General features: G+C 39.9%; 1 protein-coding gene across 1 annotated transcript in view; it reads right to left on the reverse strand.

Annotated features, from left to right (window-relative positions):
- The window catches only part of THSD7B (thrombospondin type 1 domain containing 7B), a 910123-nt gene that overhangs the window by 451428 nt on the left and 432000 nt on the right, over positions 1-26695 (reverse strand). Inside the window, exon 9 of the mRNA XM_068968986.1 lies at positions 23297-23412. Coding sequence (XP_068825087.1) covers positions 23297-23412 — 116 coding nt within the window. The remainder of the gene's footprint in view (positions 1-23296; positions 23413-26695) is intronic.

Below are 26695 nucleotides of genomic sequence, written 5' to 3' on the forward strand. Positions count from 1 at the left end.
AGTCTTTTCCAATGAGTCAACTCTTCACATGAGGCGGCCAAAGTACTGGAGTTTCAGCTTTAGCATCATTCCTTCCAAAGAAATCCCCGGGTTGATCTCCTTCAGAATGGACTGGTTGGATCTCCTTGCAGTCCAAGGGACTCTCAAGAGTCTTCTCCAACACCACAGTTCAAAAGCATCAATTCTTCAGCGCTCAGCCTTCTTCACAGTCCAACTCTCACATCCATACATGACTACTGAAAAAACCATAGCCTTGACTAGACAGACCTTAGTCGGCAAAGTAATGTCTCTGCTTTTGAATATGCTATCTAGGTTGGTCATAACTTTTCTTCCAAGGAGTAAGCATCTTTTAATTTCATGGCTGCAATTACCATTTGCAGTGATTTTGGAGCCCCAAAAACTAAAGTCTGACACTGTTTCCACTGTTTCCCCATCTAGGTATGTGCTATCCACTGTAGTACTATCTTTATTATTTTGCAATGTCAACATAAAGTCACTAAGTTTTGAAACTCCTTTTTTGGCTTAGTACTGGTGGGATAACATGACTTCAGCGAATCTATAATTCCTGGTTTATGAACTTGGAAAAATTATTTATATCCTGGTATATCAAAGGGAAATAAGGTATTCTATTCTAATAACTAGAATACCTTGTTTGGGATTTTTAACAAGAAGACTTAGGGAAAGGGATGTAATGTAAAGTAGCTCAGCATTTGGCATTTGGGAGGGATTGGGGGCAAGAGGAGAAGGGGATGACAGAGGAGGAGATGGCTGGATGGCATCACTGACTCGATGGACGTGAATCTGAGTGAACTCTGGGGGTTGGTGATGGACAGGGAGCCCTGGGGTACTGTGATTCATGGGGTCACAAAGAGTCGGACACGACTGAGCGACTGAACTGAACTGAACTGAACTGAATGATGCTGGGAAAGACTGAGGGCAGGAGGAGAAGAGGGTGACAGAGGATGAGATGATTAGATGGCATCTAACTCAATGGACATGAGTTTGAGAAAACTTTGGGAGATAATTATGGACAGGGGAGCCTAGTGTGCTGCAGCCCATGGGGTTGCAAAGAGTCAGATATGACTGAGCAACTGAACTGAAGTATATAAAATTGTTCATTGGTAGACAAGTTAGTGTTGAGAATGGGGCAAGTGCATTTCCTCTTCCTCTTTATCTAGATAACCACTAAACTTCCTTTGACACTGAACAAAGTCTTTCTTTCAAGAAGTCTTTCCATCCTACCCTCAGCCAAGGCACTCTCTCCCAATGCTTCCACGTCTCTATAAAATCCCCATAGCACCCTACTGTCTCATTCTGTCTCCAAATAGGAAGCCTCTCCAGGTTTTATTGTAGTTTGTAAAACCTGGTTCACAGCTGAAGAATGATTGCTGAATGAATAAAAAGATGATGAAGTGACAGTAACGACTGCATGAATATATGAACATCAACCAAATATTTGTTTTCCTAAAAGCAAAGTTGGAAATATTAGTTTCTACCTACAAGGCAGAGAACATGTATGGAGAAACTCTGCTGGCATTGCTAAAAAAATAAGACATTCAGGAAAAATTTTGGTGCACTAATTTTTGGAAAATACCTCCATTGTTAGTTCTAAGAGCTTGTTTTTTAATGGACGTGTTAAATCAGATAACAAGAGAGAAATCCTATAGCCAGAGCACTCCCCACTCCACACATGCACACACAAACATGCACGCACACACACACACACACACACACACACACACACACACACACACACACAGAGCCTGAATCCCTTCATGTGTGAACCAGGAAATCACCTATGGTGACAAACAGAAAGAGTAGACATGCTTGTCTGTTTTGGCCTTGTTTCCAGAAGGAATCAAGGGGAAAAAAAAAGAAGTCAGCCAGAGATTTCCTAATCAGATGCCTTCTATTAATATATGTGTGAAGCTAGAATTTTTACTATTCTATATAGAAGAATAAAAAGATATAACTGTTTATAAATTGTTCTGGATTATTCTGAAAAGGGACTATTGAAATCCTCTAAGGAGGAAATACTGTTCTAGAATTTGAGAATACAACACAAGAAAAAATATTATCCCCCTACTCAGAGACTTTACATTTTAATGGATAGAAAGACAAAAAATAAATGTGAAATATTTAGTGTTTCATATGGCAATTAAATGCTGCCCCCCCCAAAAAAAAAACACACAACAAAAGACGATGTAGAAGGAAGTGATAAGGAAAGTGTGTGTGTGTGTGTTTTGTGGATAATTTTAAGCTTAAAAGCCTCAATAAGAAAGGAATATTTGAGCTGGAACATGAAAGAGGTTGAGACACTCATCTGTATAGTATCTAAGGGAAGAGAAATCTAGGCAGAGGGAATAATTTTGCAAAGGCCCAGAGTAAAAGAGCAAAGGAGAGAAGAATGGCTAGATCACTGGCTATATTGGGGAGCAAAGGGAAGAAACAAAAGGTCAGTGACTCCATATAGAAACAGAAATTGGATTCTTTTTTTAAATTTTATCTTTTGGCCACACTGCACACCATGTGGGATCTTAGTTCCCTGACTATGTACACAACCCATGCCCTCTGAAGTGGAAGTGCAGAGTCTTAACCACTGGACCACTAATGAATTCCCCTAGAAATTGATTTAATATGACACATAAAATGAATTATTACAGATATACATAAAATTTTCCAAAGATAAAGACAGAGTAAAAGCTTTATGTCTTTCAAATAACAAGACATATCCTAAAACACAACAATGAAATCGGTTATAAAGTACATGATTGGTAAATTCAACCTCACTGAAATTAAGCATTTCTGCCCACTGAATGACCAACCTCACCCTGAATGGTAATTGTTGCATTACAGGGAACCAAGTAAGCTTCACTCTCCAGAATATAATCTCCAAAACAATAAGAAAAATGATCCAACCGCTTACCATGTTTCATTCACTTGCCAAGTATGAATCACTTAGTCCTCATTATAATCCTAAAACACAGTTCCTCTCATCATCCTCATTTTGCAGGTTAGAGAATGGAGGTACAGAGATTTTTGTCCTTTGTCCAAGGTGCCAGGAAAGTGACAGAGTAGATCTGAAACCCAGCAGGGATCTTTTAACCTTCTTAGCTGAGCACAGGAAGAATTGTGATCCAATGCAAAGGTAATCTAGTAACCTGGGTTAATGTCATAGTTACAGGACATGACAAATGTTCCCAGGAATCAAAACTTAAAGTCAGTGAGGAACCTGACCCCTACAGGAAGCCAGTGAGGACCAGGGCAGCACAGTGGGCCTATGATCCATGTGAGTTTGCACAGGCTCAGTGGGGCTCTTGGGGCTCTTAGGTTAATGCTCTCCCACACCTTAAAAGTGATAGTAATTTTAGAACAAGGCACCCACATTTTCATCTTGCACTGGATCCTGCAAATTATGCACTGGTCCTGATAATAATAGATGATGGTATGAAATAGTGAAGGCTTCTTTGTCTTTGGGCTTATCTTACTGCTTGGAAGTATATACTCAGAGGGATGACCAGGAAGGATCTGCTCCATCCTGGAGTTGCTTACTGTGTTTCTCTCTTACCACTGACATCTCTTGAGCTGGAAAGAGGATTTGCATAATCTTCCAGTTATGTGAACTCCACAGGATGGGTGGGGAACTCTGGGTCACAAAGACATGCTATTAAACAATGTTGAGATATGGAAATTTATATGCTTACCTACATATTTTATTTTTTCATTCGAGAAAAGTCTCCTTATTTCTTAGCCAGATAATTGAATAGACTCATACTTTTCCCATTGGTTTCCAATGCTGTCTAACCTCATTATTTTCTATACTTTTCTTTTCCCCCTAAAACACTAAGTCTGATTTTATCACACCCATGCTTCAAATTTAAATTGTCTACTAGAATTCTGGGTAATGTCTAGACTTCTTAGAATAGCACAAATCTCTTCATGAGTTGGCTCCTGCCTGTCTCTCTAACCGTATTTCTTATCACTCCCGCATATGCATTACACAACCCAAGCACTGCAAGCTGCCTGTAAATCATTTGATTAAAACAGGTTTTCACATTGCCAAGCCTCTTTACACATATCCCTATCTTTGAGATAATTGTACCCCATGTTTACTTGGAAACTCCCAATTTGCTGAATCTTCTCTCCTCTAACCACTTTGCTAAGGGAAGACATTTTCCTCTTGTTTGCTGAATATACTGTGCTCACTCCCCTTAGTTAAAGAATATGCTTACATACTTGAATGCCCTCATAAAAAGCCCCCTGATTAAAGTAACCTCATCTTATTCATCTTAATGTTACTGGCAGTAGGCACAAAACCTGGTATGTAGGCCTTATGCAAACTTTCACTGAACTAATGATATTATCATTTATTCAATAGCCATTTAGGCACTTTCCCACTTTGTGGCTGCCACTCTTCTGTGTCTAAACAGTGAACAACACATAGAACTTATGGTCTAGTTGGGAGACCATAGTACTTAGGGCCTTGTTGGTCTAGTTGCCCTCACAGGGCAGTGCAGTGAGAAAATTAACATGGGGTGATGAACAAGAAAGAGAAGTGAAAGAAGATGATTTCTATGATTGTCAGACAAAGACTCTAAAGTATGGCATTTGAACTGAAAACAAAACATTGATCAAAAGGCGCCCATGCAAAAGGCTAGAAGAAGAACACAATAGGGAGAAGAAACAGCAAATGAAATTCTGAACAAGCTTGGTCAGAAATGAGGCCAGCACAGTGGAGGGAATTGAAAGAAATGGTGGAAGTGATTGCCTGAGCTCACAAAGTTGCTTAGCAAGAGAGAGTGAGGGTGGAGCCCTCCTGATGATTTTGTCCATATGAAGGGAGCTCCACTTCTACAGCCTTCATCATCCCTGAACTCTCATCACCTCCCAAGGAGAGGTGCCTTCTTTGGGAATGACGAATGGCACCTAAATCACACCTTTGGGAGAAGCAAGTGGATATATGTGGCCCCTCTTTCTCTCACCATCTCTTTCCTCATAATACATATGCTCAGAGAAGGCATATATTCTGATATGTTCTCAGCCACACTCATTCAAGTTTTTAGGGGCTCAACAGGGGCTGTGACCAGGCCAGGTAGTTAAGTCTGTTTAATTAATTCTAGGGTTGAGAATCAGCTGATATTCTGACCTCCCTCTGCTTTAATGAACTCAATTGTTACTGAACCAGAGGGAGAGAGAGTTGGGTGAGAAGGATGGACTTCCTCAAAGTCTAAGACCTTGTGTGAGTTTCCTGGTCATGTGCAATGTTATTTCATATTCCATGCCATGTAACACAATATTTACTAAATTCCTATTATTGTCCTTCTAGAAAAAGGTGTGTTCTCTCTCTCCTTCTCTTTCTCATTTCCTCTTTAAACATATGTGTGCATGCACACACATTCCCTTAAGTATCTCCTGTTTATAAAATAGATAATTTTTATGGCTTGTACTTGAGTACTCACAGATCCTACAGCTTAGCCAGGGGAGATAAATCATGAGTGGGAGGACAAGGTAAGGATTATCAACTGAGCAACTATTACTGAGGCAGCCTCTTCACAGAGGGTAAGAGAACCCTAGGAACCAAGCTGCCTTGCAATGCTACCCATTATATTTTTGCTAAAGATGAGCAAACAGATTCTCAGAGAGGTTATCTAAATTTCAGAACACACGACTGAGAAAAGGCAGCATCAGGAGTCTGCTGTGTGATAGATTCCCAAGGTCTTTGAGCTTCTCACACTACACATAAACAAATTAGAAAGAAGCTCAAGACAGGATATAATTAAGTGTGAAATGGAATGTCATCAAATATCAGTTGAAAAAGTGCTGTGGTTTTTCAGCAGTGTGGGAAGTATTGTTCATTCAAGTTAGGTCATACCTCCCACAGAACTTGTCATCACACCCATGCAGGCTTCATTTGGACGCTGGCTATCACCCATAAGGTCTCCAAATAAAGTTATGATAATATGCATGATAATACATATTTTAGATATCAGAGCAAACAAAATTAAACTTAGGTTTCAAATGGCAGAGGATCTATCATTCCTACCATATTTATTTTAGGATATATTCTTCCTTATCAATGACACCATGTCATTCAGTAGCTACTGTATCTGAACCATCTCCATGTAGTAACTTAATTGTGAATGAACCTCAAGAGATTAGCAGGATATTCAGTGACACTTTTTCTACTGAACACTTGAAAGTTGGTTGTCCAAACCATTAACCACCTGCTTCATTTTGAGTATGGGTTTTATATCTTCCTGATTTGCTAACATACATAAATTATTTGATGTCCTTATAAAACCTGTAGCTTCAAACTGATATATTAAAACCCCAATATTTAACTCAACTTTAGGCTTTGTTTTAGTAATACAAATTAAATCATTCAAAAACCTACCATCATATTAGCTAATCCAATGAGTCAAAGATCACCTGAAACCACACTCTCACTGAAAGTCACGTTTACATTGGACCAAAGCCAAGGAAGTGAAAAATAATTAATTTATCCTTTTCAACTGTAGAAAACTATTTAATAACCTGAAAGTAATACCCAAGCTAAAGCAAAAGCAATTTATTCTATTTCTTTGTAGAAAGTACACTGAGAGTCTAAAAATAAACTACTAATTAGAATGGGTACCTCGGTTTCTGAAAGGCAACTCATTCACCTATATAGGCAAATAAGGATTATATTGTATTGTTGCATTGTATTGTCTGCAGAGAATTCTAGAGATGCAAGAAAGAAACCAGCCAGAAGTAAAAATATATTGAAAAGAAAGAGCATTCACCCTCAAAGAAACACAAATTTTTGCCACCAAGGCTAACAATAAATCATTATGAATATCCACGTGAACCACAGGATTTATTTATGGTAGTGCAGCTTGACTGTTGAATGAAGGAGATTAATAGTGTTTGAAACCAACTTTTAAATGCAAACTAGAAGGTACAACAGTGGATTCCAGGTGTAAAAGACAGAACTTCAAGCATCAAATCTACATTCAATTCTTTTGTTTGATTTTTACTGATTTGATTTTGTATGGTATGCTAGCTTTTCTGAAAAAGACAACCAAGACAAGACTGTTTATTATAGACTATGATAGGAATAATAGCATAAGCATTTTGATATGAATTCAAGTACATGGAGACTCCATATTTTTGTTTGAAGTAAAATTTCTGGCCCAGATCACGTTCAGGGTGAATGCCTGCTCTCTTTCCAGTTTCTGTTCTACATGAAGCTGTCATTCTACGGCATTTATATTCCCTGCAGTTTCATTTTCCTTCTCTGTATTTCCACTTAATTTACAACAGCTCTCTTCCCAAAGTGAAACTCTGACGTGGAAAAAGGATGACTTTGGAGTTGAAGCAGGCTGGCAGGTTCAGCCACTCCTCTGCCTATAGTTCAGCACCAAGAGGGGTGGACAGCAACCTAAGGGAGGAAGTTAGGTTCTGAATTCTCTCCCAAAGGGCTAAGCATGGGTATCCTGGAGAGGTTGGTCTCAGCTGTGAACAATCACTGTCCCTATCAGTTCTTGCTGCCTTCCCCTTCTAGTAGGCTCCTGACTTGAGGGGAATGATGAATCCGTGGGACCCTGTGTGATAGAAGGAAGAAACTGACACAAACTAGGCCAACAGAGTCTCTTGCTTGGTAATAAATTGAATAAAGAACCTGAAGGGAAGGAAGCTTCTATCATGCTGGGTTCTTGACTTAAAACATTTTGTAGAGTAAGGAGCAGACAGTCATTTGGGGACTTTATATCTCCTACTTGAATGAGTAGAGATTCAAATGACACCTGTTAGAATGGGTAGAACAGCAGGTATACACAGAGAAGCAGAGCTGGGAGAATCACACCGGCTCTGAGAGTTGGAGCAAAAACCCTCAGCTCCTGTTTGCATTTCTAATTCTTACATGTACACTTGGACATCTGTGAGATTTCCTGTTCTAATTTCCCAACAAGCCTCTTTTTACTTATTGTAGCTCTGAAAGGTTTATAGAAAGACCTCTTTTCCTTGAAAACCAAAACAGACTGGATTAGAACAATATAGTAGAGGTGAGTTACACCATGTTTTTAAAGAATCCATTGACTCATAGTTAAATTAAATGTTTCTCCAGGTCAGTGGGTCTCAAACATTAATGTGTTTTTAAATGATTTAGGCAGTTTGTTTAAATATGAAGATTTGGAACTCTCAATCTTGACTTCAAAATCGGAATTTGTTAGGGTTTTAACATGCATTCCAGGTAATTGTGAGCTAGAATTGTATTGTCCAAACCTTCAGAAACCTAATTACATTCTAACTATTCTAAGTTTTATCTCTGAATCAATTGAAAGACTGCAATGATCATACTTTTGCAATTCAACATCATACCCTTCAGTTGTATATTAAAAAGATTCTGACTTTATTGCATTTCCTTAGATATTTTGCCTCAGTTGGTGACTTTGGCTAAAGTGTGGAGTTCTAGTAGGAAAATACTTTTAGGAATTAGAAATCCAATAGCCCTTGCTTCCCTTAAGATACTCATATAAACTCACTGAAATATTAATAGCTAAAACCCCAGACTTACTAGACAAAAAAATGAGTGACTGAATGAGTGAGCAAGTGAATGAATGAATAAAAGAGATGGGATGTGTTTCCATTTTAACCCCATTTGCCAGGAAACCGACGACATCTGATTTCCAAATTGCCACATCTTCCATTGCCAGCATCATCGTGTGGTATAAAAGAAATTTAATTGCAAAGACAGATGATCATTCCTTTTAGTGGTCTGTTAGGTTTGCTGGAGCAAGTAAGTTCTAACTGGTATCCATTTACTTATCACAGATATACTGAATTCTATTCTGTTAAGTTTATTACCAGGCACTTTAGGAATAGAAACTGAAAAGAGTTGAGCCTTCACGGACTTCATGTTCCTTCAGAGGGACACAGAACACATTTACCAATAGTGAGAATGCAAGCCACTCAGACAGTGTTTTGAGACTCAGGAGTGATTATTTCCAGCAGGATGATCAGGTCAAGTTCTACAGAGCAAGCAGGGCTGTACATCTAGTAAGATGGGCAATGAATAGAGATGAGGAGAAAGATAATCTAGACAGAGGAAATTCTGATTTTCCTTACTAGCTTTTCTCATAGGTCCCTGCATTTCTGCAGAGCACCTATTGTATTTTGTAACTTCACATTCATCTTAGGCAACTATGTGTTCAATGCTTCTATATTCCTCCACTACTCAGCACTACCCACAAGATAGGGCTGTCTGTGTTTCACTCACCACTCTAGGTACACATGCACACAGTACCTAGCACAGTCCCTGGAACACAGTGATTGTTCAGCAATAATTTACTGCTGAATGAATGGTTAAGAGCCTAGAATTCTACATAGTTTGTCATTTATTTGTTTTGAAATCTTTGGACCCATATCTAAGTCTCTGTTTCCTCCTGTGTAAGATGGGGTTGTAATAGCCCTTTCCATACAGAATTGAGGTAACTATTAAAAAGGACTGTACATGTCAATAAATTATATGTATTTTTACTTTTATAGGAAGAGGCAGTGATATGAAGCAAAGCAGTGTAGGAGTTATAGGTTTTAGGGATGAGTATGAATATATCTGGCTGTTTATTTTTCTGTAACTTTATAGGATCACCGGGTAAAGGAGTGTAGCAAGTTTGATGTAAACTAGGTATCTCCCAAAGCAATCTGTAGATTCAGTGCAATCCCTATCAAGCTACCAATGGTACTTCTCACAGAGCTAGAACAAATAATTTCACAATTTGCATGGAAATAAAAAAAAACCTCAAATAGCCAAAGCAATCTTCAGAAAGAAGAATGGAACTGGAGGAATTAACCTGCCTGACTTCAGGCTATATTACAAAGCTACAGTCATCAAGACAGCATGGTACCAGCACAAAGACAAAAATATAGATCAGTGTTACAAAATGGAAAGCCCAGAGACAAATCCACGCACCTATGGACACCTTATCTTTGACAAAGGAGGCAAGAATATACAATGGAGAAAAGACAATCTATTTAACAAGTGGTGCTGGGAAAAATGGTCAACCACTTGTAAAAGAATGAAACTAGAACACTTTCTAACACCATTCACAAAAATAAACTCAAAATGGATTAAAGATCTAAATGTAAGACCAGAAACTATAAAACTCCTAGAGGAAAACATAGACAAAACACTCTCCAACACAAATCACAACAGGATCCTCTATGACCCACCTCCCAGGGTAGTGGAAATAAAAGTAAAAATAAACAAATGGGACCTAATTAAACTTAAAAGCTTTTGCACAATGAAGGAAACTATAAGCAAGGTGAAAAGACAGCCTTATGAATGGGAGAAAATAATAGCAAATGAAGCAACTGACAAAGAAATAATCTCAAAAATATACAAGCAACTCCTGTAGCTCAATTCCAGAAAAATAAACAGCCCAATCAAAAAATGGGCCAAAGAACTAAATAGACATTTCTCCAAAGAAGACATACGGTTGGCTAACAAACACATGAAAAGATGCTCAACATCACTCATTATCAGAGAAACACAAATCAAAACCACAGTGAGGTACCATCTCATGCCAGTCAGAATGGCTGCAATCCAAAAAATCTACAAACAATAAATGTTGCAGAGGATGTGGAGAAAAGGGAACCCTCTTGCACTCTTGGTGGGAATGCAAACTAGTATAGCCACTATGGAGAACAGTGTGGAGATTCCTTAAAAAAATGGAAATAGAACTGCCATATGACCCAGCAATCCCACTGCTGGGCATGGATACTGAGGAAACCAGAATTGAAAGAGACACATGTACCCCAATGTTCATTGCAGCACTGTTTATAATAGCCAGGACATGGAAGCAACCTAGATGTCCATCAGCAGACAAATAGATAAGAAAACTGTGGTATATATACACAATGGAATATTACTCAGCCATTAAAAAGAATACATTTGAACCAGTTCTAATGAGGTGGATGAAACTGGAGCCTATTATACAGAGTGAAGTAAGCCAGAAAGAAAAACACCAATACAGTATGTGAAGTGAAGTCACTTAGTCATGTCCGACTATTTCCGACCCCATGGACTGTAGCCCACCAGGCTTCTCCATCCATGGAATTTTCCAGGCATGAGTACTGGAGTGGGTTGCCATTTCCTTCTCCAGGGGGTCTTTCCAACCCAGGGATTTAACCTGGGTCTCCCACATTGCGGGCAGATGCTTTACCATCTGAGCCACCAGGGAATCTCCCCCAATACAGTATACTAATGCATATATATGGAATTTAGAAAGATAGTAATGATAACCCTGTATGCAAGACAGCAGAAGAGACACAGATGTATAGAACAGACTTTTGGACTCTGTGGGTGAAGGTGAGGGTGGGTTGATCTGAGAGAAAAGCATTGAAACATGTATATTATCATATGTGAAACAGATCACCAGTCCAGGTTCGATGCATGAGACAGGGTGCTCAGGGCTGGTGCACTGGGATGACCCAGACGGAGGGGATAGGGAGGGAGGTCGGAACGGGGTTCAAGATAGGGAACACATGTAAACCCATGGCTGATTCATGTCAATGTATAGCAAAAACCACTACAATACTGTAAAGTAATTAGCCTCCAATTAAAATGAATAATTTAAAAAAAAATAAAAAGTTAAAAAAATAATAAACTAGGTATCTCGACTCAGTCTTTGCTCCCATTGACCAGGTGACCAGGAGTGCGTCCCTTGAAGATCCCATTGCTTCTTATATGAAGTAGGGCTAACACAGCAGCTGCTCCTTTATCATGAAACTGTCTTGATGGCCAATGAGAGAGCACAAGTGAAAGTTCTATGGAGCCGATCTGTGCTGTACAGAGCCTGTGCCATAGGTTTGAGGATATCCAGCTTTGAATTCTTGAATTGCTAGTAAACAAGCAAGATAAGCTGTGTCCATGTGAAAACAGGGCTTGTTGTGGGGTGAAAACAGGCAGTCCCTTGAGTCAGAGAAATCTCACTTCCAACCCTGGCCCTGCTTCTGACACACTGGGTAACCTCAGACCAGTTACCTTATCTTTTTAAGCTAGGCATTCCTCACCTGTTAATCACATACAATTAAATCTATTTCCTAGAGCCAAGGGCTTCCCAGGTGGCTCAGTGGTTAAAAAAAAAAAAGAAAAATTTGCCTGTCAATATATGAGATGTGGTTTCAATCCCTGGGTCAGGAAGATCCCCTGGAGAAGGAAATGGCAACCCACTCTAGTATTCTTGCCTGGGAAATCTCATGAAAAGAGGAGTCTAGTGGGCTACAGTCCATGGAGATGCAAAAGAGTTGGACAGGAATTAGCAACTGAGGATACATGCATGCCTGGGGCCACTGGAGGAGGCAAAGATAAATTCCAGTAGAGATACTGTGAACTCCAAGTTCCTGTAAATATACATCTATCTCTGGCCCAGAAAGAAGAGGGAGTAGGGGATAGGAGGAAGAGTGTGGACCAAGAAGGCTTCCCTGTCAGCTCTCATATGGACTAAAATTTCCCGAGTGGAGGATGCATATAAAGCCAATTACAAGCCCTGCCCTCTAAGCAGGATTTCTCCTTATAACCTAAAGGTGTTCTTCCACAACTGGATGATCATAGGGCTCTAGTGAACTGTACTAAAATTTTTTTTTCTTTTTGCCAAACTTGATTTTTTTGCCAAATCAAATCTACCACATGCAGACTTTTAATAGGGACAGACAGAAGGTACCAGTTTTTAAGGAAACATACACACACACAGGTGAGGAAAAAAAAATACATAATATATATCTTTTTTTCCTATGTGTGAATTGAGGGAAAGTGTCTTTTTTGAATTTTATCAATAGAACTCCTCGGTTTGGCAAGAGGATGATTGAGGACTGTAATTTCTACAAGCCTGAGTGTTTGTCATTTCTTCTGCTAAATTTTCAAGAATATTTATTGAGTACTGGGCTATGTAGTGATCTACGGGCTTTAAATTATACACTAAAGGGGGCACAGCCTCCCCCAATGGAGCCTAAAAAAACAAAGGCACCTATACTCTGGGTATTGGGCTGCGGATTGTTATGTACATGTGAGATACACATCTTATTTTATCAAAAACACTTGGAAACAAAAAACATCCAAAACTTATAAGGGTTGTAACTTAGATTTGGACTAAGTCACTTTCTTAAAGTAAGTCATTAAATCATTATATTGCCTTCAACCTTATTTTGGGGGTTGGTGTACCAAGCCCCATATCTTTGATTATGCAAATACCATTCAGTTCAGTTCAGTCGCTCAGTAGTGTCTGACTCTTCGCAACCCCGTGAATTGCAGCAAGCCAGGCTTCCCTGTTCATCACCAACTCCGGGAGTTCACTCAAACTCACGTCCATCGAGTTGGTGATGCCATCCAGCCATCTCATCCTCTGTCGTCCCCTTCTCTTCCTGCCCCCAATCCCTCCCAGCATCAGAGATTTTTCCAATGAGTCAACTCTTCGCATGAGGTGGCCAAAGTACTGGAGTTTCAGCTTTAGCATCATTCCTTCCAAAGAACGCCAGGACTGATCTCCTTTAGAATGGACTGGTTGGATCTCCTTGCAGTCCATGGGACTCTCAAGAGTCTTCTCCAACACCACAGTTCAAAAGCATCAATTCTTTGGTGCTCAGCTTTCTTCACAGTCCAACTCTCACGTCCATACATGACCACAGGAAAAACCATAGCCTTGACTAGACGAACCTCTGTTGGCAAAGTAATGTCTCTGCTTTTGAATATGCTATCTAGGTTGGTCATAACCTTCCTTCCAAGTGAGTAAGTCTTTTAATTTCATGGCTGCAATCACCATCTGCATTGATTTTGGAGCCCCCAAAAATAAAGCCTGACACTGTTTCCACTGTTTCCCCATCTATTTCCCACGTATTGCTGCTGCTGCTGCTAAGTTGCGTCAGTCGTGTCCGACTCTGTGTGACCCCATAGAGGTAAGCCCACCAGGCTCCTCTGTCCCTGAGATTCTCCAGGCAAGAACACTGGAGTGGGTTGCCATTTCCTTCTCCAATGCATGAAAGTGAAAAGTGAAAGTGAAGTCGCTCAGTCGTGTCGAACTCTTAGCGACCCCATGGACTGTAGCCTACCAGGCTCCTCCATCCATGGGATTTCCCAGGCAAGAGTACTGGAGTGGGGTGCCATTGCCTTCTCCGTCCCATGCATTACTTAGGTGTAAATAAGCATTCCATCTTCTGTTTTTCAGGAGGACAAAAGCTGGTGCACTGGGATAACCCAGAGGGACAGGATAACGAGGGAGGTGGTAGGGGGTTTCGGGATGGGGGACACATGTACACCTGTGGCTGATTCATGTAAATGCATGGCAAAATCCACCATAATATTGTAAAGTAATTAGCCTCCAATTAAACTAAATTAATTTTTTTTTAAAGTATGTATGAGCCTATGGGGAGGAGGGGACCGTATCTTCATGAAAATAGTAAATAAAGACAGAGGCTGATGCTAGTATGCCTTTGAGTGGACAGAATGTGGCTTCTGATGGATCTGACATTCTGAATGACCAATACGTTTTCCCGTAATTGGCCTGGACCCACTGAATAACCTGTTAAAAGTGCTTTGGCTTCATTTAATTAGAAGCAACATCTTTAGGAATTAGAACTGGTAATGGGAAAGATATGGAGTTTATTCACTCATTCATTCAACAACACTTACTGAATGCCCATGATGTGCCCTCTGGATGTTATAATCTGTCCAAGAAAAACACAGACAGGAAATAAGTGCCGTAATACTAGCACATGGATGACTAGGCACTGCAGGATAACAACATAATGAAAGAAAAGTTACCAGATTTTAAGGAACTTACATCATCATTACCATTGAAATTTCTGCCATGCATCCCATTCTGATTTAATCGTTATAACCAGGCTATGGATTGGCTGTCGATATTATCTCATTTTAGAAACGAGAAAGTTGAAACACAGCAAAACTGAAAGTGAGTCTAAAGTGACTTGTACAGTAGAAATGGGCATTGAATCAAGGGAGTCTAACTTGAGATTCCATGCTCTTAACCACTGTATAGTACACCACCTGGACATTGCAAAAAAAGAAAAAAAAACCTGTCATTGATAATGGAAACTCAAGATGTAACTCCAGGAGGTCTGATGCAAGAGCAAAGGACCCCACCAAATGAAGCGTCCTAGCAAATCCCAGCAGCAGTTTACCTTCAGTCTTCCAGTTACCATGAGACTGCTCACCAGCTTGCTCCTCAGACAGGAAGGTTAAAGGAGTTCCCTCAGCTTTAAATTATTGAAATTACTAAAATTTACAAATAACCATTAGCTCCATAGTTTCTAGGAATCTATGAGAAAAGCTATTTTGAATATGCCACATTTTATCTACCAAACTGTCAAATAACATGACCACTTACATATTTTTACCTTCCATGGAAGTGATATACACATCTCAGAATCATTACAAAAATATCCACTGGCAATGAAAAGACGGATAACAGTAATACAAGCAAAACAAGGGTAACGATGAGCTGGTGATCATTTTTGCTTGGTGATGGCCACATAAGACTACATTCTATTAATCAGTAATATTTTCTACTGAAAGTGAAAGTGAAGTCACTCAGTTGTGTCTGACTCTTTGCGACCCCGTGGACTGTAGCCCACCAGGCTCCTCCATCCATGGGATTCTCCAGGCAAGAATACTGGAGTGGGTTGCCATTTCCTTCTCCAGGGGAATCTTCCCAACCCAGGGATCAAACCTGGGTCTCCCACATTGCAGGCAGATGCTTTAACCTCTGAGCCACCAGGGAATTCCCATTTACTTTGTGGCTCAGATGGTAAAGAATCTGCCAGCAATACGGGAGACCCAGGTTTGATCCCTGGGTTGGGAAGATTCCCTGGAGAAGGGAAAGGCTACCCACTTCAGTATTCTTGCCTAGAGAATTCCATGGATGGAGGAGCCTGGTGGTCTGCAGTCCATGGGATCGCAAAGAGTTGGACATGACTGAGCGATTTCATTCATTTTCTATTAGCGTTATATTAATTTTATCACCTGTCTAATATTTGTATTATTAAATGCTGAAACTTTAAAGTGAAACTCTTTAAAGGTAACTGGAGAGAAATTTTGGAAAATCAGTCCTGATTTGTGACTTTAAAGTAAAACCATCAGTGTGATGGTTATGAGATCATTGGCCATGATAATTAATTTCTAAAGGCTAACCAGGTAATTATCAATGATAGGCTAAAATGTATTTGAAGATACCCTGAAAGGATAAAGTACTAAATGAGTGTGTCTCATCCATGTCCCATTACAGGTGTCACTAATGGTAGGTTTTAAAATTGAAAATGTCCCTTTAACATGAAGAGATTCTAACGTGGGATGAGGTGAGTCTCAGAAAGTTGTTCATTGAAAATCAAAACAAAACAAAACTTCACAGGTCTGAGAAATGAAAAGAATGTGATAGTTCCCCAGTCATGTGCAACTCTTAGCAACCCCATGGACTGTGGCCCACTAGCTCTTCTGTCCATGGAATTCTCCAAGCAAGAGTACTGGAATGAGTAGCCATTCCCTTCTCCAGGGGATCTTCCCAACCCAGGGGTCAAACTCAGATCTCCTGCACTGCAGGCAAATTCTTTACAGTCTGAGCCACCAGGGCAGGCCTCGGTCTGAGAACCTCTACAATAAATTGCAGCTATTATTAAGCAAATAATATTGAATATTTATTCAGGCATTTGCTTTATTTTTGCTCCTTATTGCAAAATTCAGACTTAAACTGAAGAAAATAGAGAAAACCAATAGACCATTCAGGTATAAGTTAAATTAAATCCCTTATGATTATAGAGTAGAAGCAACAAATGTATTCAAAGGATTATATCTGATAGATAGAGTGCCTGAAGAACTATGGACAAAGGTTCCTGACATTTTACAGGAGGTGGTGATAAAAACCATTCCCAACAAGAAGAAATGCAAAAAGGCAAAATGGTTGTCTGAGGAGGCCCTAGAAATTGCTGAGAAAAGAAGAGAAGTGAAAAGCGAAGGAGAAAAGGAAAGATATATCCATCTGAATGAATGCAGAGTTTCAAAGGTTAGCAAGGATATAAGAAAGTCTTCCTAAGTGATTAATGCAAAGAGATAGAAGAAAAAATAGAATGGGAAAGACTAGAGATCTCTTCAAGAAAATTAGAGATACCGAGGGAACATTTCATTCAAAGATGGGCCCAATAAAGGACATAAATGGTATGGACCTAACAGAAGCAGAAGATATTAAGAAGAGGCAGCAAGGATACACAGAAGAACTATGTAAAAAAGATCTTAATGATCCAGATAACCACGATGGTGTGATCATTCACCTAGAGCCAGACATCCTGGAGTGCAAAGTCAAGCAGGCCTTAGAAAGCATCACTACCAACAAAGCTAGTGGAGGTGATGGAATTCCAGCTGAGATATTTCAGATCTTAAAAGATGATGCTGTGAAAGTACTGCACTCAATATGCCAGCAAATTTGGAAAACTCAGCAGTGGCCATAGGACTGGAAAAGGTCAGTTTTCACTCCAATCCCAAAGAAAGGCAATGCCTAAGAATGTTCTAACTACTGCACAATGGCACTTATCTCTGCTGCTAAGCTGCTTCAGTCATGTCCGACTCTGTGAGACCCCATAGACAGCAGCCCACCAGGCTCCCCCATCCCTGGGATTCTCCAGGCAAGAACACTGGAGTGGGTTGCCATTTCCTTCTCCAATGCATGAAAGTGAAAAGTGAAAGTGAAGTTACTCAGTTGTGTCTGACTCTTCGTGACCCACGGACTGCAGCCCACCATGCTCCTCTGTCCATCTCACATGCTAGCAAACTAATGCTCAAAATTCTCCAAGCTAGGGTTGAGCAGTACGCGAACCAAGAACTTGCAGATATTCAAGCTGGATTTAGAAAGGGAAAGGATCCAGAGATCAAATTGCCAACATCCACTGGATCATAGAAAAAGCAAGAGAATTCCAGAAAAAAACATTTACTTCTGCTTCATTGACTACACTAAAGCCTTTGACTTTGTGGATCACAACAAGCTGTGGAAAATTCTCAAAGAGATGGAAATACCAGATAAACTTATATGCCTCCTGAGAAATCTGTATGCAGATCAAGAAACAGCAGTTACAATCAGACCTGCAACAATGGACTGGTTTCAAATTGGGAATGGAGTACGTCAAGGCCGTATATTGTCACTTTGCTTATTTAACTACATGCAGAGTACATCATAAGAAATGCCAGACTTGATGAAGCACAAACTGAAATCAAGACTGCTGGGAGAAATATCAATAACCTTAGATATGCAGATGACACCACCCTTATGACAAGAAGCAAAGAGGAACTAAAGAGCCTCTTGATGAAAGTGAAAGAGGAGAGTGAAAAAGCTGGCTTAAAACTCAACATTCAAAAAACTAAGATGATGACATCCAGTCCCATCAATTCATGGCAAATAGATGGGAAATAATGGAAACAGTGACAGATTTTATTTTCTTGGGCTCCAAAATCACTGCAAATGGTGACTGCAGCCATGAAATTAAAAGACACTTGCTCCTTAGAAGAAAAGCTATGACAAACCTAGACAGCATATTAAAAAGCAGAGACATTACTTTACCCACAAAGTTTCGTCTAGCCAAAACTATGGTTTTTTTCAGTAGTTATGTATGGATGTGACAGTTGTACCGTGAAAAAGTTGAGCACCGAAGAATCGATGCTTTTGAACTGTGGTGTTGGAGAAGACCCTTGAGAGTCCCTTGGATTGCAAGATCAAACCAATCACTTCTAAAAGAAATCAATTCTGAATATACATTGAAAGGACTCTTGCTGAAGCTGAAACTGCAATACTCTGGCCTCCTGATGTGAAGAACTGACTCATTGGAAAAGACCCTGATGCTGGGAAAGATTGAAAGCAGGAGGAGGATGACAGAGGATCAGATGTCAGATGGCATCACCATCTTGAAGGACATGAGTTTGAGCAAGATCGGGGAATTGGTAATGGACTGGGAAGGTTTGGGTGCTGCAGTCCATGGGGTCACAAAGAATCGGACATGACTAAGAAACTGAACTGACTGACTTGCTTTACAGACAGAAGGAAGAATAGAGAAATTAACAAAAACATCACCAAATGATTCTTGATTATTTGACTAATGTTTTTACTGGGACTTAAAATTTGGAGAGTCCACAATAGGACCACAGCTTGATAGCTATTTGATTTGCTTAGAAGAATGTGGGACTACCATTAATCCATTAAGGAGATACTCAGATGAACAGGAATAAAAAGATGGGAAGCATGACTAGCTACAAGTTGGAGATTATTCATGGCTTGAGAATACTTTTAAGTTGTAAGAATCTGGATCATAAACCCAGCCAGGACCAAATAAAACCTGATACAACTTATCCATTGCTAAGACCCAAAAAATCACTCTGGGGACAGTCTGCCCTTAGGAAGCCACCTTGGCTTTCTGAGAGGTTTAGAAGGGATTTGGTTTTGGAGTCATGTAATCATACAATTTCCTTGGTCATGGAAAAAAACTATTAAATCATAATGTCTTGCAGTAGGATCCATGCATTGGGACATTTTAGAGATCTCTAAATGATCCCATTGTGTAGGAAAATTTGGGGGTAGGAATGTAAACTCTTCTCATACTCATCCATCTTCGCATCCTCCATCCTCACTAGTTGAGTTGCCACCCCATCCCATTCTCACCTTTCAACTTAGGGTAAATCACTTCTTTCCACCCCTCAACCCACACTACCGGTGTCCTCATCTTTTAGTCTGTCCCTAGTCTACACTTTTCACCTTATAACTTTGGTCAGGTCATTGCCTTCATCAAAAATGTCTAACTTACCCTACCCTTACCTCTGGAGTTTTGTAATCAACATACAGGTATCACCTGGGAGCTTATACCAAGGTCTAATTCCAGGTCCTGTCCAGGTCTACTGAATTAGAACTTACATAATATTTTAATAAGATCCTCTGGGGACTTGTATAAGCATTTACATTTGATAAGTATTGCTTTAAAACATTATTTTCCAAAGTATGTTTTGAAGGACATTCTCAAGAACAGAGAATCTACTTCCTGGATTCAAAGACACACTTTCCTCTCTCTTTATGGCACATCTGTCCATTCAAAAAAATATTTATTCAGTGACAACTATACCCTACACTATGCCAGGTTTAAAGAATCTTGTGGTGAAGATGACAGAAGCGGCCCCTGCATTTGTGGACTTGTATTCTAGGAAGGCAACATTAACCTGGAAGGATAAGTATAGGAGTGTCACAAAGGGGATATGTAGCATGCTGTAGGACGATCTAGTTAATGTGGATGGGGAGAGAATGGGGAGGGTCTAATGAAGTTAGGAAGATGAACATAACATCCCTCAAAAAAGGCAGCTACAGCAGTTCTGTGCTGAGACAGAGTTTGGAGGACCAAGGAGAGGTAGCTGAACACAGCTCCAGCATCCCACAAGGCAGATGCAGAGGCTTGGAACGACAGGAATACTTGCCCCAACAGGGATACTACTCCATTCAAGGCAGTGTGGGCTCTAAGTTTTTTCCTTTTTGGTAGGTGCAGTTATGAACCCTGTTCTACAGACAAGGAAACTGAGGCACAGAGAGATTAAGGAATGCATTCACTGTCACAGAGCAAAACTCGGAACTCAGCTCTGGCCATCTGCCTCCAGCACCTCTGTTCTTAGCCACCATACTCCAGCGTGCTTGAGCTGGGAAGAATATGGTGCACTCAGGAAGCTGAAAAACAGGCTATGTGCCTAGAGTTCAAGTAGCATTTGCTCACAGATTTATGATTCTTTTTTATCTTAAGGGTGAAACTATAATACATCACCATTCAGCTGTGACTTCTTACAGCACAAAAATTAGAAACATCCCATACTTACTGAATCAGAATTTCTAGCCATGGAGCTGAAAACCTGCATTTTCATAATGCTTCAAGGTGATTCAGAGTCAATACAATTTGAAAACCATAGAATTAGCAATACCGGTTCCTCCAATAACCTCCCTATCATAGTCTCCCCTAATTAACCCACAGCTATTTAATAATATATTGGTCCCAAAGTATGAACTAAACATCAGGGTAAATAGGATTGATGCTGAAAGAAATCTGAAAATTGAATCTATGCTTCTCCAGGTCCCCTGACTGTCTGGCTGTGAAAAGAATTATCTAGAGTTGAAAAACTGGAGGCTAAAAAGAGACCACAGAGGCTTAGAACTATTTTCATTATAATGCCAACCATTTAAATAACTAATTGAATCTCTGGAAGTTGGAGTAAAATCTGAAATTACTGGAAGAGCAATTATTTCACTGGCTTATGAGTCCTCCATCCTTACACAGTGCTAGGAGAAGATGCTCATGCAGCAGAGAGAATTTTCTCAAAAGTACTAATAGAATGCATGCAATAGCAGTAGCTAAAGTAATCTCTGGCCACTGGGGCATAAAGACTCAACAAAACTAATATGCCTCCTTAAGTGTCAAGGGACCTTGACAGCTCAAACACCAATATCTGGCTGCCAGAAGGGTATTATTTTTAATTTAACCTTTTCCTTTCTTAAAGCCATTTAACAGAGGAATTATGCTCATCTCTTATGAGACAGAAACTAAAATAAACAGCTGCATTTCAATAAACCTCCATCTTCATATATTATTTTATCTTCCTGCATTTTTCCAAGACTTATCTTTAAAAGCTTGAATGTTCTTCAGATACATTACTATTAAAACTTCAAAATCCATCCTCCTAGATGTTGCCTTTCAAATGGTTTAGAATAAAGATCACAGTTTTTCTGTCCCATTCTGTTTGTAAATAACATTCCCCTGGCTACTCCACAAACCCTGTTCATCCAGCTCAATTACTTTGAGTTTTTATTTAGGAAAACAAGTTTTGAAGAGTTCCTAAAAGAGATTGCTGTCTCTACCCCTCAAAAGGTCAGATAAATATCCCACTGTACTTTCCAAGTTCTTCTATATTCAATATGTTTAGTTCTGATTCTACCCATAAGCAACATTTACTGGATGCTACTCTGTTAACACTGTGACAGATCATTACAAAGATGAAATGGTACAGTCAGAAAAACTTTATGTGGGTACTTCACCAGCGCAATATAAGACATTGATGATGATAACCTTCAAGAGCCGTCACTGCCCCCTTGCCAATCACTGAGAGGTGGTTTGAAGCGGCAGACAGATCTGTGTCAGTGTTTGCTGTAACATCATGTCACTGCCGTGAAGATGTGTAAGTCAAAGAACAACCGGGGGATCCTAGATGCACAAGGCTGGACTTCTGAGGAAACATATTAATAAGCTCAGCATTTGTGGCAAGTTCTCTCTGTGCAGAATGACCTGCTTTCCTTTCCCTTCTTCCAGGAGGCTGATGCAGAGACACAGGAAGAGCCAGGCCCTGAATGAGAGGATGCTTGCCAAGACAAGGCCGGGGAGGTGTGGATGAGACCCACTTTGCTTTGAGCCCTAGTGTTGATGCTCTTGCATCCTTCCTTCTCCTGGGTGTGCCTTTTCTTACTCTGGCAACAGTGAGATCCACAGGTCCCAAGACAAGAGTATGAGACTATGGAAAAGGGATCAGGTTATTAATTCCAGGTCTTAGGTCAAAACAGGGCCTTAGAACTAGGAGTTCTTGTATTTCCACAGGAACTAGCTCATCAGGGAACTGAAACAGGTGTCGGGGAGAAGACCCATTCTAAGAAAGGCAGTCATTTTACAAAAATGCTCCTCTGTGTTTGTCAGGACTTAGCTATTAAATATCCTGGATCATAGCATTCCAAATATATCCACGTGTATAAAGCATCACCATTAAGAGTAAAGAAATACAAATCATATATTTCTGACTTCTGTACCTGTTCAATACTTTTTCATGTATTGGCCCCTCTTCTTTCACAGGCTTATATTTATCAGTGATGTATGCATAGTGCTTAAGGCCCTGCATTCTAATGAAGATGCCTGGAGTCAGGTTTAAGCACACAGGATACACAAATAAGTTGTGATGGTATTCATGCCACATTTAAATGGCTGTTCAAAATACGACAACAGTGTTAACAAAAGACAAGAACTCCTACAGCACACAGCTGTAAAATCATGGCACAGAAGAACCAAATATATTTTCCCTGCCAAATCATAATGGTTCTAGAAAGCTAAGACTTCATTTACAAATTTTACAAACTTCATTGCCTGGGTTATATGCAAAAGGAAAAGAAGGGAGCCCTTGTTCCCCCATCTGTCACTGACTCAGTAGTGAAGGAGGCAATCAAGTGGTCAGGAAGCAGAGAGCAGTAAGGAAACAGCATCCACCTACCTGGCTGGCACAGCCTTGGGCAGGGAGTCCACTCACTGAAAGCAGTCACGAGACAGTCTTTCTTGCACGGGAGCAGACAAGCGCGTACAGTTTCTGGCCGAGTAGATTCTGGACATCTGCCAATGTGAAAGACTTGATCAATGACTCCTGGAGAAAGTAAGCAGTTTGACACAGAACCACAGGATTTCAGAACTCAAAACACTGTTTTAGTTCTGTTTGAGACCTTGTTGTTCCTTTTACAGACATGAGGAGAAAGATCCAGAAGTAGAAGCTATTTGCCCAAGGACTCAGAGCAGGAGGCAGAGCATAAAACATACTTCATTTCTCTTGACCTAGAGACTAAAGCATCAGAAAGGGAGAGGGGTAAGGATATACACTTGGTGATTGGTAGCCATAATGCTATCTCTGTAGGTAAGAAAGTAATCAGGACTTTCCAGGTGGTGCTAGTGGTAAAGAACTCGCCTGTCAACGCAGGAGACATTAGAGATGTGGGTTCGATCCCTTGGTCGGAAAGGTTCCCTGGAGGGGAGGGCATGGCACCCCACTCCAGAATTCTTGCCTGCAGAATTCCATGGACAAAGGTTCATGGGATCGCAAAGAGATGGGCATAACTGAAGCGATTTAGCACAAGAAAGTAATAAAGTGGTTGCCAAGAGCAGGACAGGAGGCAGGAAGGGGATGGATGAGAGCAGGGTTGAGTGCAAGGCCATTCATCACTGTATATTATATGTCTCCTGTATTTTGTTATAATTTATGAACCATGTGAACGCTTATCCAGTCAAAATAAAGACAGAGAAAGGAAGAAACAAAACACAAAAATCATTAAAAAGGGGTTGTATTTGGGATGTGAGATGCTAAATGGAGGAAGCTAGGCCAATTTTCACCATCAGTCCCTTTTTTATTATACTTGTATAATAATATAGAGAAGTATATAATACTTGAAAACAAATTAAAATGAGAATGTATATACTCACAGAAAAGGAACTGTTCTACAAAGTAATTATTAGTGGCCTAATTATTAATCATCCTTAATATACACACATAAAAACTGTCTATCAACTAGGTCAGTTCAATGAACATAACAATAGAAAGAAAAACCAGTGTCATTAGAGCATAGAATATTATTTAAACAAGCTATTCTGGTAAGGAAAACTGATGTCATGCTTTAGTAGAACTAGCAAAAAGCACTAAACTCATTCCCAAGTTTCTTATTCATCCCTTGCAAGCTACTAAAATTAAATTGAACTGCTATTTACTTCATCTCCCCTCCAGTCTCTCTGGTATCTGTCTGGAAAGGAAAGTGCAACTTGAAACATGTCAGTTTCCTGTGTTCCCAGTGGGGCAGCAGGGGTTGAGGGTACAGGGAACCCAGCCAGGACATGCTTAGACATCACAAACAGCTCAGAAATGCTTGTGGTGCTGGCTTGGCTTCAGGCTTTCTGGAGAGGGTGGTTTATTCCACAGGGACTTTGTTCATTTCAATTAGAAGTAGGTTTTAATCTCTTTTTCAACTTTTAAATATACCTTTATTGAGGTATATTGTTATGTTCTTTTTTATGTGTGCGTGTGTGTGTGTGTGCTCACTCATGTCCAGTTCTTTGCAACCCCGTGGACTATAGCCTGCTAGGCTCCTCTGTCCATGGGATTTCCCAGGCAGGAATACTGGAGTGGGCTGCCACTTCCTTCTCCAGGGGATTTTCCCAACCGAAAATCCCCTGAACTGGCATCTCCTGCATCTCATGCATTGGCAGGCAGATTCTTTACCTCTGTGTATATCTGATACGGAAAGGACTGCACCCATTTAATTTGAGGAGTTTGAATATATGTGAACCCCTGTGTTACCATGTCCACAAGCAAGGTGATGGACCTATCCCACACCTCCCAAAGTGTCCTTGTGTCCCTTGGTTCTGGTTTTTATTTTTGTGTAAGGGGGGTGTTAATCTCTTTTGGGGAACTGATATGGCCTACTTCTAAATTTCTGATTTATTAGCATCACTCACAATATATACTCAGTGGGCATAATTCTTCATATCATGGTCCCCTTTATCATTGTTCTTCTAAATCCATAAGACAGCAACACTATCAACCCCTCAGGGACAAAGCTCAAACTCAGGTTATCTTGCTTTTATAGAGGCCATGACCTAAGGGCTTTCCTGAAGTGTGATTTCTGGTCTGATAAGAGCCAAATATTCTCTTGCTAGTGAAACCTTTTGTTTTTTCTGCCAATAAGGTTGATTTAGAAGACATCAATTTCCTTTCCTTTCTATTTACATGATGTTTACCTCTCCCAGGATCACATTTTCAATTTTCATAAATTTTATCTGAATTATTGAGAATACTCTCCTTGACCATTAGCAACTTATGTGCTAAGTTGCTAGCACATAAGTTCCTAAGTTCCACATAGCTCCTAAGAAACATACTGTTTATTTTATTTATCGTTTACTGACACTGACTAAAAGAAGGTTTTTGGTATCTGTTGCACTGCTGGCTTTCTGTGTGTGTGTGTGTGTGTGTGTGTGTGTGTGTGCACGCGCACGTTATATAGATACTAATTTTTACTGCCTTCATGGTAGAAATTTCACCTCATATCATTTCTTTAAAAATGCCAGGTCTTAATGTTGTGTAAATATTTAGTAATACTAACTGAATGATTGAAAAGCATTCTATGCTATTGGAGCCTGAAGACAAATCCCTGGGGAAATAAAGCAAATTTATCCAGTCATTTCCAAAACAAAATTGAAACCTTAAAAACTAGGGTAACATATGGATTCACATTTTAGCTAGTAAACACAGTATGGCTTCTTGCCTTTTGTCATAATTTATACTTTTTACTGTTATATAACACTCTGATCCTAGATTGGCAATACTCTTGCTAAAAGGGTGAATGCATTTCCTTTCAACACATATATTTTTCCAGAACTTGCACTGGAGTATTCCACAATTGCCTCCTGGTTGCCCTGGAGGCTTCCATTCCTGTGCCAAAATGCATCAAACTTATCTACAGGGGTCTGCCATTTCTGTTATGTGCCCATAATCATGAGGTAAACACGGTCATTCAATCCCAGGACTGAGGGGACATCCCAACCTGCCAACTCTGTAAACATTCATGTGTTAATGGAACTCCCCATCACTATGTCTCACCAAATGCCCAGTGTTTTTTCAGAAAGTGCCTTACATGACCTTTGGAAGGTTCTGAGTTGTGTGAATTTAATCTTTATTATTTTTTCACATATTGCAACCGGGAAAAAAAGAAAAAGAGTAGTGAAACAAAGCCACATATCCCAATAAGCTCTCAAGCTTTCATTCCTGTTTGAGTTGCATCCTAGCTAGTCCCCATTTTCTGATGTGATCAGTTCTATTACTTATACAATGGTAACATTCTTACCTCTATAAGTACAA

This window comes from Capricornis sumatraensis, chromosome 3 (genome assembly GCF_032405125.1).
Source record: "Capricornis sumatraensis isolate serow.1 chromosome 3, serow.2, whole genome shotgun sequence".
NCBI classification, from domain to species: Eukaryota; Metazoa; Chordata; class Mammalia; order Artiodactyla; family Bovidae; genus Capricornis; species Capricornis sumatraensis.